General features: G+C 34.0%; 1 protein-coding gene across 1 annotated transcript in view; it reads left to right on the top strand.

The window, feature by feature from the left end:
• The window catches only part of Cdh19 (cadherin 19), an 89,509-nt gene extending 69,559 nt beyond the window's left edge, over nt 1–19,950 (top strand). The window contains exons 9-12 of the mRNA XM_031379979.1: nt 4,111–4,232; nt 13,975–14,092; nt 16,006–16,257; nt 19,407–19,950. Coding sequence (XP_031235839.1) covers nt 4,111–4,232; nt 13,975–14,092; nt 16,006–16,257; nt 19,407–19,897 — 983 coding nt within the window. The 3' untranslated portion in view covers nt 19,898–19,950. The remainder of the gene's footprint in view (nt 1–4,110; nt 4,233–13,974; nt 14,093–16,005; nt 16,258–19,406) is intronic.
• Nucleotides 19,951–22,313: the final 2,363 nt, after the last annotated feature.

The following is a 22,313-nucleotide window of genomic DNA, read 5'->3' as shown; positions in this document are numbered from 1 at the left end:
TGGGAAACATTCCAAGTACTTAAGAAAAAATACTTTAGCCATGGGGATAGACAGAAGCCTTAGCAGTTATGATTACTGGCTAGTCTTCGAAGAGACCAACGTCATATTCCAGCAACTGCCTAGCAGCTTATCAGCCTCTCTAAATCTTTATCTAAGGGATCTGATGCTCTCTTTTGGCCTATGTAAACAAGGCATGAAAATAGTATACAAACTTACCTGAATGCAAAATACACACATAAAATAAACTAAGAAAAAATCATACCCTTGCCATGACTCCATAGTGCACTTTCTGTTCTTCAGGAACCATGAATCTTTGCAGTAGGGAGATGCTAAGTTAGTTGTTAATCCTGTCATTTGCCAAAACAACAACAAAAAACAACCAAAGAGACCCTACCATTCGGGCCAAATTTAAAGTAAATTTAAATATTATGTACTGACCAAGGGGTGAACTTTGTTCAGGACTCTTTTCTGGAATTCCCAAGCTGGAATTGCTGTGCCATGTGTTGCAGGGGTTTATAAGGACAAACCTATAGGCCACCATACTTCCCCAGGAAGCTTTGTTATTTCCTAGAACTACAATCCTAAGCATCCCAGAAAGTTATCTTGTACCTGGGCAGGAGGGGCTGATGAGTTAATTTTGGAGTATTACACAGTTACTTAATGTATTTTTTTGTTTTGTTTTGTTTTGGTTTTGGTTTTTCGAGACAGGGTTTCTCTATATAGCTCTGGAACTCTGTAGACCAGGCTAGCCTTGAACTCAGAAATCTGCCTGCCTCTGCCTCCCAAGTGCTGGGAATAAAGGCGTGCGCCATCACTGCCTGGCTAATGTAGTTATTTGACACAGTTACTTAACACAGTTAAAATAGGAGAGCACAACAACTGCCAACACTGTCAAAGTGAGTAGATTTCATTCATGTCTTTAAATATAAAGTAAATATAGAATCCTGGTCATCTTGAGACAAAGCATATATGCCACATATTTGGGAAAGTGTAGAGATAAAAAGGGCATAAGTGTTTCCTCATAAAACTTTCAGTCATTTATCCTGTTACACATAGTTTTCAGCCACGCTTGCCAAACTTATGCACTATGTCTGGATCTAGGCTTCTGCTTCCGCATCCTCTGTCTCCATGAGGCAGTCAGGATTCTCAGAGCAGGTACCCAGATGTGGGAAGTGAGAGGCATGAGCATCTTATATTCTTAGGTACTTAATGTACTAGAAAGGCAAAACCTCAGAAAAGAATGCTTTTTAGGAGCTGTATGATAGATATCTACGTAGTTAAATGCCAAAATATAGTGGTATTTTTAAAGTGATATCAATCTTAAATATAATACCAGTGATTGGTGGAAAGCATTTATGGAATATTTATATATATAATACACACATATATATATAAGCATTCCAGGGAGTTACCTTGTTCCTAGGCATATATATATATATATATATACATAGTATGTATATTAGCTCTGGTAATTTCTAACTTTCTTTTTTGGGGGGGTGTTTCGAGATAGGGTTCTCTGTGTAGCCCTAGCTGTCCTGGAACTCACTCTGTAGACCAGGCTGGCCTTGAACTCAGAAATCCGTCTGCCTCTGCCTCCCAAGTGTTGGGATTAAATTCATGCACCACCACCACCCAGCAATTTCCAACTTTCTTAAGTTACACATGACTTAAGAGAATTTCTTTTCTTTCTAATTTCTTTCATTATGGTGCACATGCATGTGTGTGTAAAATGTTAGGGAGGGAAATACTTATATTTTGAAGTCCAAAAATAAAATAGCATAATATTTAAGAAAATAAATATTTTGCTGTATGCTTACAAAGAAAATTAAGGCTTTCAGAATTTATTTATATTTCCTTTTACAAATCACATTGCAAATATATACTGTAACTTTACAAAACAACACATTGTGTATACACCAAACCTCAAACGGAAATACAGAAACATCAGTATACACTAAGCAATGAGCAAAAACTATTATGCTGTAGTCATAAGATGGTAATGCTGTTTTGTTGGTGAGCTAAGACCTGCGCAGCCTCCTTTCCACAAGCCATCATCTGGTCATCCAGTTCTAGGTGGTGAAGAAGCTCAGGTCGCAGGACTAGATCATCAGAACATTTTGTGATCTGATTTACTAAGCTGTGTTTTCTGAATGCCTTTATGTAATTTTTAATGACACAAACAGCACAAAATTTGCCTTCTCAAACATGAAACAGGTGACACAGAAGGAAGGGCCCTATTTAAGGTCTTGCTTCTGGGATGCTCACATAGTAAACCGGGGATGAGACTTGGTTGTGTGGCTGGCTGCCTCCTTATTATGGGCACAGTTGGTGTTAGCATTCTGTCAAAACTCCACAGCGCAGTTACCTGGCAACAGCCAGGTAGGCCTGACCCACTATAAAAGGGGTTGCTTTCTCCTCCTCACTCTCTTGTTCCTCTCTTGCTCTCTCTTTCCCTGCTTCCCTCCCCTCTTCTCTCCCCCTTCCCTCCCCTCTTCTCTCCCCATTCCTTTGCCCCCCCACCCCCCCCACCACCCCCCATCTCTCCATGTGCTCATGGTCAGCTTCTACTCCTCTATTTCTCTACTCACTCTCTCTTTGCCTTTTTCTGCCTCTACTACCATCTTAACTCCCTTCCTCATGCCCTGGATAAACTCTATTCTATATTGTGGCCAGTCGCTCAAGGAGAAGGGATGCCTTGGCATAGGCCCTCTGAGACACCCCCGTACTCCATACTTCACCATACCTCCGTAGAACATATTCCTTCTCTTTTAATCGTCTTAAAAACACATCAGTTGGCCTGAGTATCCCCAAGTTGCCTTTCCATATATTCCCTGTCCGTAGCTTGTTGTCATCCCCTCTGACTTATAACATGTATCTCCGAGATGTTCAAACAGCCTTCCCTTTTTAGGCTTGTAATAGTTTCTCTGCATATCCCCACAATTTTTAAACCTTCTTAACTTCCCCTTTCCTATCCTTGAAAATGCTTTATCTTTTCTTCTTTATCTTTACCTGAATATCCCTTTCATTGCTCGCTCCAGAACTACAAATTCAGGTTGAAAGGGTCTCATATTACCAATTGCAATAAGGACAAAACCATTTTTTTAAAAGCCCGAATCTCAGATGACTCAGAGATGGCTCAGTCATGAATGCTTACCACATGTTCTTGCCAGAGCTCTTTCAACTTGACACATGGTAGTGTCACCAAGGAAAAAGAAAACTCAATCCAGAAAGTGCCCAAGCCGATTGTCCTGTGGACAAATTTGTCATGCATTTTCTTATTGGATTGCTAATGTGGAAGGGTTCAGATAAGAATGGGTGGCACCACTTCTGGGCTGGTGGTTCTTAGTGACACAAGAGAGCAGGCTTCACCTCCACTGCCTGTGCATCAGCTCCAACCTCCATGTTGGAGTCCTGTTTGAATTCCTGCCTTAACTGCATTTGATGATGAAATGTGTTATATAAGTTCACCCACAACTCCTCTTCCCTCAAATAATTAAAAGCAAAATAGAAGTAACAGTTTATTTTGAAATACATAGGGATCTTTAAAGATCACTGCTTAATGTTTTTTACTTTATAATTTTAAAGACTTATTTTTAATCATTTGTCTTTGTCTGCTCGTTCTGTATTGTTTATTCCTTTACACTTAGTAAGTTAGGATCTAATTATAGTATTCCATAATGACATGCTATGACCTTATAAAAGATTTCAGTTGTGCTAAGACAGCAGGTATAAGTGTGTTTGCAGTGCAAGTGTGAAAAATGGAAACATTGCGAATTACTAATTCCTGTTCCCATTGCAATGCATTGGACTCCTAAACACTTTCAGTGCTCATAAATGTTACTAAGGTGTCCATATAACAATCATTTACCCATTTTACCCTAATCATGGGCTAAAACCATAGCACATAGAATTCAGAAATTAAACAAGACTCACACTGAATGTAGATTCTGTTTCTGGTCTTTGTTACTGATAAAAATGTGGATTACATAGACCCCCCTCTTTAATTTTCCTAAAGTACAAATAGTAGCATACAACAAGCCTCTAATTCAACTTATTGCGTGACTTTTAATAAACATTTAATTAATTGGAATCTATATCTTTAATTTCCAGACAATGTACAACAGATCTCTTCAGCTCATGTGTATGTACAAGTTTTTAACATTAATGACAATGCTCCTGAGTTCTCTCAATTCTATGAGACTTATGTGTGTGAAAATGCTGAATCTGGTGAGGTAAGATGAGATCAAAATAAATCATCAAAATCTGATCGATAGAGCATTTCATATTTTATATTATCTAAATACAATACACAACAAATGCCAAATAAAGGATACCATAATATAAATATATTACATAAAGTAAACCATTTGGGTTATAAACTGTATATTATATATGTACATATGCTACATAGAGTTCTATTATATATTTTTTAAAGTTTGAAGTATTAAAGATCATTACATTCCTCTACCTCTACCATGATAGTTTACTTCATCAAAACTTAAGTCTTTGTTATGAACAAAGCAATCTAGAAAGAGGCAGAAATAACTGATTGATAAGAAGGTATCCTTCCACAGATTTTTTTTTTATTTCCAAGTTACTAATGTTTCATTCTATTAACTTAAAACATGATATTTAATTATTCTATTGTAATGATGTAATAAATAATAAAATATACCAGTATTTAAGAATACCAGGTGGAATCGGTTTATAAAGATGAAGATATTCAACTATAAATATATTATATTTGTATATAATAAACATTATAAACATATATTAGATATAGAATGTGTATTGTATATTTGATATTATATTATACAATATAATATGAATATATAATATAATTATATATTATAGAAATATATCCTATACAATTGAATGTAAGATACATGTGATAAGTATGCATATTTCAATACACATAACTACATGGGATAGTTTGACACAGCAGCAATGTTTTCATTAACATTATATGAAAGACTAAGAGGGACACACATAATCTGGCCTTCCCTTCTAGTATTTCATCTCTCAGAAGACATACAACTAAATATGTATGATACATAAGAAGAGTAGAGGTGCATGTAATGACATGACACATTTCTAAATTATAAATATTTTATAGCAATCCTAGCAATTAAAATCTGAGTCTAATGAATGTGTGCAATAGATCAGAGGGTAAAGTGATTGACTGGCTAAACTTGGGATTAATATAACATATGATATATTATTTTAATGAAGAACAGAAGATTGAATTCTAAATATCTCTGACTCCTGAGCAGTAATGTAAAGATGTATTAAGGGACAATTAGTTAATTAGAAGTTCTGCACTCGAAACTGTCAGTTAGTTGATACATACTAGGTAGATAAAGAAAATCATATAGAAATAACTATAGTCAAGGAAATGAATTTTTATGTTTGACTATGTACAAAAATACAAAGCAGAGAAACATGGTTACTGATCTCATGTATAAAGTTTAATACAAGATTATGGATTTCTATAATTATATTATTTAATTATAAATCTTTGTTCTGGTGTTAGTAAATATGTATATTTTATGAATATTGAATCAATATTTTTTTCTAATATAAACCTAGCAGCACAATAAGAGAAAGATTAAGTACATTATACAAAATTTTCAAAAGCACTAAGTATTTTAGAATAAAAGGGGGAGCAAGTAGTAGCTACTGAAAAATAAAATCAGGGTGTGCATAATATATTTAGGGAAAGTCCCATTAGGATGAGACCATTTTAATAAAGTCCTGAAGCAGAAAGAGAAAGGAGAGGATTGAACGCCACTGTAATCCAGGGTACTGGAAGAGCAAGTGGTCTTGGACTGACAGGCAGTGGATAGGGTAGGTGGGAAACTGTAAGAGGAATACCCATGTGTGGGGGGCAATACCAATACCTAACAAAATCTGTAGTAGATCTTAGAGATATAGCACAGTCCAAGTCACAGTATTTTGTGAGCTTAATATCAACATTTTTTCCCCTCTTGGAAAAAGCTCTGAAATCAATAGTGGGTTTAAAAAAAGAATAATGGAAATATTTCCTATTATCGATGTGCCAAAGAACAGGTCTACAGCAAGTCGTAACCTCAGCTTATCAGTATACGAGGGAAGGGGCGAAGAGATGTTACAATAGGATGATATTGAAGTAGGTGGTGGAAGCAATAGGATTCTTGAAACAATTTTAGAGCAGTGATTTTTGTAAGACATTGTACTAATGGTGCAGCAAGAAGGCATGAATTATGAATAAATTCAGAGGGTTCATCCAGGGCATGTACAGAGAAGAAATGTGTTTTGCCTGATTGAAGAAATGCATGAGAGAAGTAAGTTACGAAATAAAAACTTCAGCTGTGAAATTTTAAATTGTTGTGCAATTTTAAATTAAAATCTTAAATTGTGTTGGTGTCCTGGACTTCAATTTGGAGTTAAAGGGAAATGTCAATGTTGGACATGATAAGGTTAAATGTATCAGACATCTGTGAGATATTAAACATTGTGTGGCCTAGAAATTGAGACAGGAATAAAAGGATGTGTAAACCTTAGGGAAATAGAGAGTGTGGTAACCTGGAAGAGGAAGAAAGAGGTTTTTGGTTTTTTGGGTTTTTTTTTTTTTGTTTTCTTAATTTCCTTCTCATAAGTTAGGGGAAAGCAGTAAAATTCCTACTGAGTTTAACAATGCATATTTTACAAATTTTAAATATATATAGCTAACACAATATGCTACAGAAATATCAGATATCTGTAATTAATAAAGAAAAATGTTTAAGAAAGAAAAAAAGAATATGGGCTGGCTCTCTGTTGCAGCCATTCAAGCTGGTTGATAAGCCTATAATTCAAGTTATGTCACAAACACATGAAATCTAAGAGTATCTATGTGTATATGTACCTAAGTATTTACGTCCAGATGTGTGCCACTGCACATACACACTCCAATCACACAATGAGTATATATTCGTGTCACCAACATGAGTGCCAAAACTTGTGCTGACAAGGACAACAACAGACATCCTGACATAGATGGAGGAGCGCCTATAAGGACTTGACCCTGCAAAGAGAACTACAGACTACAGAGGAATGCTGAGAGTCCAGGGAGATAGTCATCCTCGGGGAAGAAGAGCGAGCCCACCAGTCTGCTATCTGATTCCTTAGTGACCCCGAAAATACACAAGTAACATTATGTCGACTGAGCAGAGTGTACTTCAGCATTTCTAAATATATATAAACACACGTATATAGAAGTATAGACTAAGAACTATTGAACAGAGGCCATAAATTTGACGTTGTATGAGAGGGAGGAAAGCAAAGGGGGAAGTTAGGTGATATATCATAATATAAAAAGATAAATAGATAATTTAAGAAACTTAAGAAAACAGATGAGAAAAAAGGACTTGTGGTTTTGATGAAGAATGAGAATTCTCTGTTCTTCTGTAGCAGAGAAAAATCTCTGCAGAAACTTCCCTGAGGTGCCTCTCTGCTTAGAGCTTTAAAAGGGCTTTCCACCCCATGCTCTCAGCCCAGCATGATGGAGTGACACTGTCCCCGGGAAGGAAGTGAGCTGGGCACCAAGTCCCAGTTCCTCACAGAGCTCTGTCCTGGGTGCAGTGGAGTATCCTCTGGACTACAGTAGCCTCCGGCAGCTGCTCTTGGAGAACTACCTTCAGAAGGAACGGGTAAAAGAACTACAGGAGATGGGTCAGAGAAGGGGGATGAGATTAGGCTCAAGAAGAAGGTGTTAGGCTGAGCCTCATGGGTGGCTGTCTTCCTCACCAGAGAGAATAAATGTTTTCTTGCTGAAAAAAAAAAAAGAAAGAAAGAAAGAAAGAAATCCTAGTGTCAACCAGTACTGCCACTGGGGCCTTAATGAGTCCTTAAATGTTAGTTAGGCTAGGAGGGGTCCTGGGAAGAAAGGTGCTAACTTCTCAGCATGTTCACATTTCAAAGGAATTAATGTGTTCCAGGTGCTTGACAAAGACAGCCAAGATTTGCTAAATGGGAGTGTATGGGAGACATATCAACATTGCAAAAAAAATCAATTAACATTTTTCAATTTAATTAAAAGAAACTCTTAAAGTGAGCACATTAAACCTGACCAGGTGTTCCACTCCATTCAAGGTCATTCTTCAATATAGAGAAACAACATACATGACCAGGGATGTCCAACATTGTGAGAATTAATGTTTAATAACAACAACAACAATAATAATAAATAATGCTATACCACAAAGAATTTTTATAACACCTTTTTTATAACACTTTATTTTTTATTTTTTATTTATTTATTTTGTTTTACCCCAAAGAATTTTTTAAAAACCAACAAACGTTTAAAATAGAGAGAACAAAATTTTTGAAAGGAGCCAAGTGAGGAAGTGCTGTTAAGTCGCTCTTGGTCAAGTGTTTATGTAATGTAAATGTGCAACATTTAAAGATTTTAAAAAGGAGAATGGCTGTATTTATAATATTTTTTTTCGATCTAGATTTATGATCATCAATTAGAACAATAATAACATTTATCTTTTTTGGACACCATTTCTTCACTATTGACCACATTTATATATATTGTATTCTAAGCAATGTAAATTTAGATGAGTACATCTTATTTATGATGAAATCAAGTAATTTTAAAATGTCTATATAAGGACAGTAGCAGAATGGAGTGCCATTGGGGATTAACTCTATCTCAATACTTAGGACCAAGACTGTCTTTTTTCTAAAACAGAGAAAGACCTCTTTGAAACTTAAATTATCATGCAGAGAAGTGAGGCTTTTGAGGTTTGGGTGTGGCCCAAAGATCAGGATGGGAATTTAACACACTCAACTTCACTGAAAGCAGGGTCATTGCCTTTGCCAGAAGACATTTCCCTCAGTGCAGAGAGTGCAGTGGAGCCTGGTAGGCTTCCAGGATTGATTTAGTGCAGTGGAGCCTGCTAGGCTTCCGGGATTTAGTTCAGTGGAGCCTACTAGGCTCCCGGGATTTAGTACAGAAGCGGGCCACTGTCCTTTTGTTGTTGTTTGTTTGCTTTGATCCTTTTCTTTCAGCAACTGGCTAAAGCTTTTTCTTGTATCCTTGGCTGAACCTTCTTATTCCTGAAAACTATCCCCAAAGCCCCCTCACCCCCTGCTGTGCCTCACAATTATGTGTTGAGCTCCATCACTGCACCTACTGGCTTTCTGTCACCTAAACTTAAAACAACTTGCTTTGCTTTTTTGTTTGTTTGGGTTTTTTGATGTTGTTGTTTTTGTTTTGTTTCTTTTCTCTACCTCCTCCAGTCAGCTTCTTGGATTTTTACCTTACAGACCCCATCATTTCTCTTCCAAATTTTAGTAGTAGTTTACTTGGTCTTCACTCTGAGCTTGTTTGTGACTTATTTCATTACGGAGACCAAACAAGACTAAGAACTCCCAGAGGGCTGAGATTTCAGGTTTGTGTTTGTTAGTGTTTTATACTCATAATGGCAATAAACAGAAATCTGCCATGAGATTATTTCACAATATTTAGAGTAGTCAGAAGGTGCATATCAATATCAGGAGAAAATGTTAAAGACTCGGACAAATATCTGGTAATGTTCATCATGCAAGCAAATGTTGTCAATGAGCTCTCAGCAATAAGAGTTGTCTTAGTTACTGTGCTATTGCTATGATCAAGATACCACTTTAAAGGTAAACAGTTTACTGGGCCTTGCTTACAGCTTCAGAAACTTAGCTCATCATCATTGTTGCAGAGAGAATGGAGCCAACCAGGCTTGGTGATGGAGAAGTATCTTAGCACAGCCTGATCCACAAGCAGCCAGCCAGAGAGGGAGGCGTGGACTGACTTGTGCTTTTGAAACACGTCAAAGCCTACTTTCTGTGACACCTCCTCCAATAAAGACACACCTAGTCTTTTCAGGTGTCAAGAAGATACTTCCTAATCTTTTCCAACATTAAACAACTCTTCAAGTTCATGAGCAATTGGGAGGTCACTCTCAGTGAATGAACAGTATAATCACATAAGGAGGAAAATCTGGTGGCCATTCTGTGGACCACTTCCTCCAGGTAGATTTTGACAGCAGTTTATGACAAAAATTTGGAGGTGGACATAAAGTACTATTACCTATTGTCTGGTCCCCCACGAAAGTCCACTTTTCACAAGGCTGGGCATTTATACAAAAGGCACTTCAGAAGATTGAAGAAAGTTCATGCTTCTTAAAATATGACAGCCCTTCTTCTTATCCTGGCAAGAGCAACATGAAGTTCTTCATTAACATATGACTGTGTTACCTACTAATTTTCAAAGTCACTGCTAAACTCTAAGCTCCCTCAGTCTTTGTTCATAAGTTCAAATGCTTTCTCCCATTCCCACTTAATCTTGTAAACCTTTCCCCTGTCACTTCTCCTTGCTTTCTCAGGAGACAGCCTTGGCAGTTTGGAGTAAACTTGTCTCTTTTTGCTCATGGAGTAGCTATTTTAGTTTCTTTACTGTGCACCCTTTTCATTCATCTGGTGAATGAAGCCCAGAAATGGACCAGGGACCATGAGTGGATTTGTCTACCGATTGGTAAAGTTTGAATTGGCAGTAGAAGAACATTTCCTCTGGGGCTAGTGAGGTTCCCCAAACTGATGTTAGCATGTGCTGATGAAGGGTTGGACTGAAGAGGCAGACACCTGCTGTCTCCACAAAATAACAAGAGACTGGAGGTGCTGAATGGAAAGGAAATCATTTCAGAAGTGCAGAACACAGAATTAGGTTTACATGGGAGAGAGTGATATTTGCCACAAGGGTTGTCATGATGGAGCACAAGAAAAGTTGAAGTTATATTAAGGGGCCCACTGTTATTGCAGTAAGTTCAACAGAGACTCAGGGACTCACTTAGAATACTCTTCCAAAGGCTGAGTTAGAGAAGCCTCACACAGCCTAAACTGTAGTATGATTTTTAGACTGTTGAATAAATTTTGTTAGATCATCTAGAAGGGTGGCAAGTGCTTCCTCCACAGACCTAAATATCACCCCTCCCCCTATGCTAGCCAGACTAGCCCCAGCCATATAAATGTAGATTTGTACTTCAGCACCTGGGAGCCTCTTTTTATCCTTAGTGGTCCTGTGTGATGAAGGTCACCGTACCTGGTGTGGCCCTCTACAGAGTTGATTAGGCTGAATGCCCAATCCTAGATAAAAGTATGGTACTTCCCGCCCCAGTATGGCCACCTATGCCAAGAGGGATCCTCAGGGAAGGCTAGGTTTGTTTGGTCTTGGAGAAGACTAAGGTCCTTGGGCATCTCATGTCAACTGAAGCTGGGTTGTTTCTTTCTGCAGTTGCAGAAGCAGGCTGATTGGGAGTGTGAACTTATATCTTGAGCAGCAGCCAGAGGCTGGCTGGACAAAAGGTGAAACCATGCAGTCTATAAGTTTGTATAGTAATCATGAATAAACTTTCATAATAATATTACATTCAAATACTTGGCTAGTTCAGTGCATGTGTATAGTATCACTATGTATATTTTACAAAGTGAATTAATTTTCAGATCAAATTAAAACTAGTTAACATTCCTTTATTTTGAATTGCACCTAATATATAATGCATATTAATCTACATGTATTAATACATGTGTTACATATATGCATATAATCAGCATAATCATATTTAGATTAATCTATTTAGCATATAGAGGTATATAATATATGTATATTAATAATAATACAACAATCTCTACAGTAGACAGAATAGCTCTAAAAGATGCTCATAGTACAGTGTATGGTACATTCTCATTCTGATTGAAACTAGTAATCAAATGAAACTTAATATAAGTATTTACAAAATGAAGTTAGTAACAGAACTTATTCCAAAAGCTTACTGTAAAAATTAGCGAAAATTATATATATGTAAAATTTTACTAATATATATAATATAATATATATTACTGCCTAACTTATACATGAGTTACTATTAAAGTTAATATTTAAAGTTATTTTCAATTCTGCAAAAAGAGAGAAGGAATTCTCATTATAGAATTCAAAAATAATTATACATAGAATAACAAATATAAGATGAACTTAGACAAAATTCTGCTCAGAGTGCAAAAAGAATACTAAAAGTTAGAATGATCAAAATTTGCTATAAATTTTTTAGGATTATTCCTACTACTTGTTTCATAAAACAATGAAGAGTTTGTGTTTACATTAAATCTTGTATTTCATTACTGATAATCTGATCAATTTCAAAGGTCTCAGTAGGGCTTGCACTAGATAAATATCATAGTTTAAATAACTGAACAACATTAAGTATGAGCACATTCTTAGACTATTATTTACACAATGAGATGAAGGTATTTCCATTGTTATAGTTTAAATATCAAAAATATGAGTCATTTCTTGAAGATTTGTTATTTTAAAATGGATGTACATGTATATATATATAATATGATGTATAATATATAACATGTATGTTAAAAAAACTAATATATTATATACATATATATATATATAGTCAGTGTTGAATGAGAACCTGGGATAGTCTAAAGAAAGAGTATATCAATGGGTTCCTATTTTTAAAATTCAACAGAATAAAGTATATTGTATTTGAACCACCTATTAAGCAAATATAAATGCATATATGTTTATTTTAAACTGAGCTCATGTTACTTGTTTCTAAGAGGAACAATGTATTTTTATTAGTTTTAATTAAAAGTATTAGCAAATATATATAATAAAAGATAACCCAAAACAAATAACAACAATAATGACAAAAATGGCCAATCACTTTCTGAATCATTCCTCTATCAATAATAAGCATTTTCAACATGTATAATACACAACCTCACAAAGAAGGATTGATGTTGCCCATTCCATCAAGGTAAATTTAACTTTTACAAATTGTTTCCAATATTTCGTCACTTTTACAAATAAACACAGCAGTGTATTCGGTTAGAATATGAACAACACCTTTTGGTAATATTGCTGGAGAAAGTTTTATTGAAGAGCATGTAACAGAGTTGTAGAGAAGTGAAAAACTCTTGAAGAGCTGGTCCAGATGTACCCACAAATCCTGAAATGTTTCATTTTAGAGAACTTGGAAGTAGCAAAATATGGACTGATAATACAACATTCTTAAATTGATGACCCATATTAACCTAAAGATAATTATAAAAATATTTTCAAATAAATGTACTGCCTTGCTATCATGCACTATCATACACATGAGTTGAATAAAACTTTACTTTCTATCATATATTTAAAAAATTATGATTTAATTAGAAATAAATTATGAAGAAAATTTAATTCAGCATGGACATATAATGTATCAATTGCTTTGCTTTTATTGCACTCTACTACATGCATGTGGAGAAATACCTGTTCTTTGAAGTATAACTTATCAACTTAGATCTGTCACCTTAAAATCAAGGAAAGTTTCATATAAAACACTGTTTAAAGCATTTTGATAATAGAAAATAGAAACCAATTTACTTTAATTTTCACAATTAATCACATTCTTAATGTGTGATCATGATTAGTGTATCTTTTTTTCTAAATGCAATAACATGTACATGTCCTCTTATAAAAGATTGAGAACCAATATGCTTATATCTGCTTTTCTATATAGTTTTGTGATCTGAGATACACAATGACAGTTACTTGACTGGGAAGACTTTGCCTATCATTTTTGTGGAGCAAAGGGAACTAATTATAAATTGCCTGTAAGCTTTAAATGCATCCTTTCTGAAAATCAATTACAAAACTCATTACTTTAGGGAATAAGCTAACAACTCTTCAAAAATATGTATATACAACAAGTCTATATCATCATGACTGCATCTGTAAATCATAATGACTGGCAATCAGATGAAGACTAAGTAGGAAAAAGGAAGAAAGAAAGAAACCTAGAGATATGGGATATCTTCAATGATGTTGTTAAGAAAATTAAGTAAAAGTATATGTAACAATAGTATTGATCAATTTATAGTTACAAATAATAACCATCAACTTTATTTATGTTTTTCTAGGTAATTCAGACCATCAGTGCAATCGATAGAGATGAGTCCGTAGAAGATCATCATTTTTACTTTAATCACTCTGTAGAAGACAAAAGCAACTCAAGTTTTATGTTAACAGACAATCAAGGTAACTTCTCATCTTTAAGGGTATTTGAAGCAATCAATGATATTTTATTCCAATGGGTTTGTCTAACATATTATGTATTGCTCTTCCAACATGATACTACTGAGAAACAAAGCAAAAGTGTCCAGGGCCAAAATGAGAGAATGATCTCAAAATGAACTTAAAGGACACTGGTCCTATTGTTCCTGATATTGCTTCAAACTAGAGAAGTCGAGTTGAAAACCATTAGTGTGGGGGCTAGAGATGTAGCTGCTTTGCCTGGTTTATGTAAGGCCATGAATTTGTTCTGTTATACCTAAATTTAACATAGGAAGTTATACTTGATTATAAGATATTGGAAAGTCCAAAAAGCTCTCAAATATTACTATGGTTGTGACTTCCCATGTTTATTCATAATTGTTAGAGTAAATTATCAAATTATCGGATAGATAATTGTCAAAGTAAAAATGAAGAAGTAATATACTTAAATTACAATGAGATTAGCATGACTTAATTATGAATAGGTAATATAAACATAATATTTAAATATATTTCTTACCTCAAAACACAAATTTTTATTAATTGATAAATAAGTATTCTATGTTAGTATTTTGTTTGGAAAGGCAGACTTCCTGCTCGTTCTGAGTAAGAATGATAAATTTTAAAAAAAAGTATTTTTGCTTTTTCATTATCTGTAGGCATATTTTAAATTTATACTAAAAATTTATGAATTTGAAACATACATGGAATGAAATGAATCTTGTTTTCTTGTCCTTATCCATTTGGCTTAATGGATACAAACAAAATTTATGGCAATCAGAAGGTATCCTGGTTTGTTTTCCATTGCTGTGATGAAACAAAGACTACAACCAACTTAGCCAGAAAAGAGTTTGACTTACAGTCCATCTTGGTGGAAGCCAGATGAGGAGATTGAAGCAGAAATTACAGAGGAGGATGGCACACTTCCATGTTTTCTCTTGCTTCTTTGATTCTCTTTCTTAGAAAGCATAGGCCTATCTACTTAGTAGTAACATGAGTAGTCTGGGCCCTCTGGCATCTACTAGCAATGAAGATAATATCCCACAGTCATGGCAGTAGACCAAGCTCACTGAGGCACTCCTTGAGTGAGGGTACCTTTATGTCAACTTGAAAAGCAAGATTAGTTAAAGTAGAAAGCTAACAAAAGAACAAACAACAAACAAACACAAAAACCAAAAAAATAAAACTCAAATTTTGAGAGAAGAAAACTATCCAAATGTCATTCTGAGTATTTGGGCTTTAGTGAAAATTTTCTCATACATGAACGTATTCATTGTTCATTTTGTTCATTTTGTCCATTTTTACTAATAGTTTGAAGTTTTACTAATGATATTATCTTAAAAAAGAATAGAAATGACAAATGAAGAAGGGATATTTTGGAACTTTATATGAAATATGACTTGGTAAAGTTACAGTAAAATGAATATTCTAATAAGATTTTCCTCCAAAATTACATTATTTCTTTTTCTAATTAGTACATATGTTAATTAAGAGCACAGGTTTTTGCAATTAGGTTACAGAAAATCTTGCACATATCCTGTATTTGCGAAAGGAGTACTCACCACCACTCACTCAAATATATTGAGAGCCTCATTACACGTTTAATACTAATAGCTTCTACCAGCACTGATGCCTAAGGAGAGACATATTTTCTTCTCTGTGCACTATTCTTCCTATATTTTCCAGGAACTTTGGAACTGATTCAAATAATTAATATAATTATATAACTCATATATACATTTTTTACAAATGATTTTGAGCTGGATATTTTAATGTAAGACTTGGTTTTTACTTGCACAGAGATGATTATATTAAAACATCTTTGTCCATAGTACCTATATTTTACAGATTTGTTTTATACTGTTGGAAAAAGTTGTAAACATGGGTTTCTGTTTTAGATAACACAGCTGTAATTCTGAGTAATAGAAGTGGTTTTAGCCTTAAAGAAGAACCTGTCTTCTATATGACCATCTTGATCGCTGATAACGGAATCCCATCTCTTACAAGCACAAACACTCTCACTATACAAGTCTGTGACTGTGGAGACAGTAGAAATACAGAGGTTTGCTCTAACAAGGGACTTCTCTTTATCATGGGATTCAAAACAGAAGCAATAATTGCCATCATGATATGTGTCATGGTAATATTTGGTAAGTCGTATTGAATGGTAGAAACCTTAACTTGCAAAAGTCATTATGAATATGTAAAAAAGGTAATTAAAAATGATCTTCATGTGTTTATCTGCTCTAAATATTTTTAAAATTTAAAACCAAATAGAGTTGGTCTTAATAAATGTTGGTTTTATAAATGCTCCATTTAATATTAGAAAATTATATCTTGGAGGGTTTTTTTATGTATATGTTTACATTGTCACTGTTTTTATGTAAGCAAGAAGAGAGCATTTGATCCTGTAACAAATGATTGGGAGCCACCATGTGGTTGCTGGGAATTGACCTCGAGACCTCTGATAAAGCAGCCAATGCTAACTCCTGAACCACCTCTCAAACCTCCTTAGAAGTCCTTTTTATTCAGCTGCTTTGTAGTAAAGTATCTGATATTATATAATGAGTACTTATGATAACACTTTCAATTTTAATATAGTATATGTATTCAATTTATACTTTTTATTTACCTTCTTTGAAAACTGTTCACATTTTGATGATACAATATAATATTTCATTGCAGAATGATCATATGAATGAAGTTAACATAATTATGATCATCATTTATAATTTTTTTGTGTTGAAGGCACATGATTATTTTGATAATTTTAAATATCTAGTACTTTATTATTAACTTTGGATACCTTGCTATGCAAGAAGACTTCAGAATTTATTCTTTCTAAATAATCGTAAATATAAAATAATGTTTTCTGGGATCATTCACGCTGTAAAGGTCATGAATGTCAACAAAGGTAGTGAAAGTCAATAATTGAGGGAGTAGTGGGAGGTATCAGTGAGGAAAATGAAACTTTAAGAGATAGGAATAAAAACTAAGATAAAATGGATTTTGTCAACCTGAATCACAACTTCTAGAGAGTTGATGCCATGTGATTTTTTTTTTTCCTTTTGGTAGCAAATGTAAACACATTTGTTCACATTTGTTAAAATAAAAATGAAATGTTTTCTAGTTTCATGCAATCACTACTACACCAGGAAGCATAATTAAACAACAAAACTCAGGTGAGGATGCATGTTATTTTTTTCCAAGAAGATTGGCTCTAGAAATAGGCCACCTAATTTAGCTTAAGGGCCTTGGGAGTCTTGGTCAATCAGATAGGGAAGTATTTGGGCAATTAGCCACCTCTGGTTCTGATTGTGGGAGCTTGGGGAAAGTTAAAAGTATGATAAGTGTCATTTAGATTTCTAGCAGTATAGTCCTGATCACAGATATTTGATATGGCTTGGCCCACCAGATAACACAGATCACCAGGCTCTTAATCAGTTCTAGCTTCTATCTTTCTAAGAACTAATTTCATGCCCAATCATCATCTAATAGAACAGCATCATCTTAATACTCTCACAAATCTGTCTCTCTCTTTTCTCTCCTTCTCACCCCCACTCTCTTTCTTCATCTCTCTCTTACCCATCTCTCTTTTCCTCTCCCTCTCTCTTTCTCTGTACACACACACACACACACACACACACACACACACACACACAACCTATAGTAATTTGATTCCATAGTCTTATCTATCATGAATGTGACTAGAGTGCATGTTAAAGTTTAGGTATCTTGAGCTGTATGGAGGCTCTGCAGTTAAGAACATTGGTGCTCTGGCACTGTAGAGTTTCAGTTTCTAGTGCATACAAGTCCCAAGCGCTCCCATCATCTACCTGTAACTGTCCCCATAGAGTTCTGATACCCTCTTCTGGCATCCTCAGGCACCTGTATATTGACTTACAGAGAATCAGGTGCAACAATCATACATTTAAGTTTTACACAAATAAATATTTATAAAAATATTTCAGTTATTGATTAACATACTCATTTCATGTATCAATAATCAAATTAGTATTTCTTTATGAATGCTATAAGATTATGAGAATTCTTGGTATTGTATCTTTTTAAACTGTCTGGTAGAATTTGACTCAAAAATATGATGTCCTTGAGTTTTCTTCTTTTTCATGGTAGACATATTGATCCAATCTCCTTCTTTGGTTATTTATCTTGAAGATTTCTCATTATTCCTAAGTATGGTCTTGATAGATTATATGTTGTAGGAATTCATTCACTTTTATCCACATTGTACAATTCATCAATATGTAGTGGTTCATAGTGATTTCTGTCAATTTCATGTTTTCTGTTTGATCAGCTACGATGTCCTCTTTTTTTATTGTATTTGACTCTGGTCTCAATATTTTTGCAGGAAATACTATTCAATATAAATATCTTGGCTGAATTTTAATAAGATCATTTCATATTAATTTCCAAGGTTGTAACATGAAGTACTGAGGAAGTACATAAGATCGAAAGCTAAGGAAGGATTGATTATTGTTGATACACAAACATAAACTCAAAAATATTGCATTCTAAAGTTGTTCTATTTCTACATATTTTTAAAATGATCTCCAATAGAAGCTATTGAGTTTGATTATTTGGTAGTATCATTAGTTACTTGATAATTTTGAATTTCTTAAACTACTTCTATCACAGAACACAAATAAGAATGTTCTTTCATATTGTTTTACATGTTGCTATATTCTCTCTTCCGGGAGTTATGATATGATACTCCTATACTTTTTTCTCAGTTTTCATGGATCATTATTGATAATATATAATTTTCATAAAAATAATGTTTACCAGTAAAATTTAAGCTTTTATAACAAAGCCTGATATGTAAATTGTTTACACATGTACACTTCGTAATCTCTACATAATATAAATTATATATATAATTTTATATTAATACTAACTTGAAAATACAATTGAGTCATGATTTTGCTTCAAAGAATATCAAACGTTTCCTTTCTGAACTTTCATTAGCATGGATCATTGGTCACTAAGTTCATTCATATGGGAAAATATTCGATTATTATAATTTGTTCTGTTTAATTTTGGAACAAAATCAAATTCCACTTTGAGTGTTAACTTGAGCAAGATTCAAAATAGTTCACTCTATTTTCATTGCACGTACCTCTAAACCATCTGGCTGTATTTCACATATTACTTTGCAAGTATTACTTTTTATTTAAAAACCATCGAGTTTAAGTTGATGTCTTGAATATATCAAGGACAAGGATTGCAAAATTTGCACTATGCAATATGATTTAGTTCTTTTTACATTTACTTTCTTTAGGGTTTATCATTTTGATTCTTGCTCTGAAACAGCGAAGAAAGGAGATCCTGTTTCCAGAGAAGACTGAAGAATTTAGGGAGAATATATTTTGCTATGACGATGAAGGTGGCGGGGAAGAAGATTCAGAAGCCTTTGATATCGTAGAACTGAGACAGAGTACAGTCATGAGAGAGAGAAAGCCACAGAGAAGTAAGAGTGCAGAGATCAGAAGCCTGTACAGGCAGTCCCTGCAGGTGGGCCCAGACAGCGCCATATTTCGAAAATTTATCAGCGAGAAGCTTGAAGAAGCCAACACAGATCCATGTGCACCCCCTTTTGACTCACTACAGACATTTGCCTATGAGGGGACAGGGTCATCAGCTGGCTCGCTGAGCTCCTTGGGATCCAGAGCCACTGATCAGGAGGACGACTTTGACTACCTTAATGACCTTGGACCTCGTTTTAAAAGACTAGCCTCCATGTTTGGTTCTGCAGTGCAATCCAACAATTAAGGCTTTCCAGTATCAGCATGCAATAAGTCTTAAAGTATATTTACATAAAATGACAGGTTTTTGGGAAAATTTCCTACTTTGGCTTTCTGCTGGCAGGAGACTTGATTTGTAGAATTATGATCTTTTCAAGTACACACTCATTGTGATTTCCTATTCAACACAGAGTTTGGGAGGGATGCGATCAATTAGAGTTGATATATCACTGCAAAGAATAAGTACTACGACACTGAAATGGTCACCTAGAATTTTTCCGTGTAATCCAAATTAGATTTTCAACAATTCTGAAGGACAAAATGAGAAATGTGCCAAAGAAAGCTATCTGCATTGTTTTCCATCTATTCATCCTTTTACAAAGTAAGTATGAAGCCTCTATGTGTACCAAGCTCTTGATACTGTGCAGAGATCAATTTTAACAACCAGAGGAATTCTAAGTGGTTTCATAAAAGGCATACAAATATTTTCTTTATATGAATAAGCAGTTTTCTGATTGAGATCCTGTGCATTATTAGGAAACTTTTAAAATGTTTGCAAAGTTTACTCTTTAATACTCAAACTTTGGCACTATTTTATATATAAATTAATTAGAGTTACATAGTAACATGTTGTTTGCTTATTTTGAGTTTCTAAAAAGAAGGAAATCAAGAGATATGCTTAGGGGCTCTTATAGATTAAGTTTTTAGCAACTCCAAATGCCTAGTCTTTTCATGTAAAGTTACAATGACCAAATACATGTCAACATTTACTTGTGATTAAACTATCACTAGTGTAACTGATGGAAAGTACAGAAAATTTTAAGTACATTTTGCTTTGTACTAAAATTGAGATAGCTACACAAAATCTCTGCTAGATTCAAATTTGAATTACTATTTACTCTAAATATTATAATCACCTGCACTGTCTGTATTCACACAAATAAAAGCATGATGCTAGACTTTTCATCTCTTTTCTATTAGGAGCTGAGCATGTGGCTTTATCACACAGTGTCATTTAAAAATACTGAATTACAAATAAGAAACAATGAGAATTTCTCATTATAGCATTATGGAGGAAATAAGCTGTCAGTCATAAAACTTCACAGTAAATTAGGCTACATGGTAATTGGTAATAAAACACAATATTTTAAACTGTCTTTTAAAGAATGTTTCTTATTATATACAAATCAAGAAATAGTTCAAATTTATACTTCACTTGGAAATAATGTATTGAGTAAAATTGTTTTAAAATGCATAATGTGTCCATTTTTATACGGTATGACCTTGAACTAAACTATATAGATGTATATGAAATATTTCAAATAATTTTGTATGTAATGGGGTAGTTGAATAGCTATATTTTTCTTTGTATTCTGAAACATATATACTCATATAACATAATAAAGGGAAAGAATAACAATTTGGAATGGGAATCATTTTGTTTCTACCATAGATATTATGCATAAGATCATGAAGCAGTCACATTTGAAATATACCAGTTAAGATAGTAAAGTAGATGAGACATTGTTATTGTAGATCATCACATATCAATAAAGTTATGCTTTTGGCAGAAATAGAGTACAAAACAAAGATGTTACAAAGGGAAACCTAAAACATGTAATTTACCTGGAGATGTGTTCATCAGAAATGTATTAATTCTATCACAATGTCCTACTGTTCAAGAATATTTAAAAAATTATAATGAATAAAATTACTCCATGATTAACTATTTTGAAAATTTTAAAATAAGTGTTATGGAACCTTTGCTGTAAAACCGGAAAGTCTACTGAGCAAAGGTGATTAATACAAAATAAGTGGAGTAAAGAAATAAATTAGGTCTCGGGATCATAGCAGGTATTTTAAGCATTCTTCCTCTGCTGGCATCTGTATGAACAGCTTATACATGATATAAAATATAGAATGTTTATAGCTTATGACCCGTTAGTATTTGCAGATTAGTGAAAAACACATTGGACTTATATAGTGATAAGATTGTCCAATAAAAGATACATTCAAAAAGGAAATATATTCATAACTGTAGTAAAATGTGTAAAACTTTTCATCATCCTACAGAGTAATATCTAATATTAGATAATTCATAAATTACTAGAAATAATGAACAGTATTTGTAGTTGTTTATTTTCTCACAAATCACAAGTGTTGCAAAAATTCATGTTTCTCATGTTGAACACACTCCCTGATTTTTGAACAGTTTAGTAACATCGAAATTGACATAGTCATTCATATGTTCTAATTTTATGTTAATAAGCTCATCATCCAACTCTCAATCTTATATGGAAGTTTCTAACTGCAATTCTTTAAAATAAGCAATATTTAAAGTTAATAATCGAAGTCAAATTATATAAGCAGAACTAAGTTTCTCAGAATAATTTTGTGCCACTTGATATGACTGTGAGCTAATTTACTTTAATTAACATAACTGT

This window comes from Mastomys coucha, unplaced genomic scaffold (genome assembly GCF_008632895.1).
Source record: "Mastomys coucha isolate ucsf_1 unplaced genomic scaffold, UCSF_Mcou_1 pScaffold1, whole genome shotgun sequence".
Classification (NCBI taxonomy): domain Eukaryota; kingdom Metazoa; phylum Chordata; class Mammalia; order Rodentia; family Muridae; genus Mastomys; species Mastomys coucha.
This window is presented reverse-complemented; position numbering and strand designations above follow the sequence as displayed.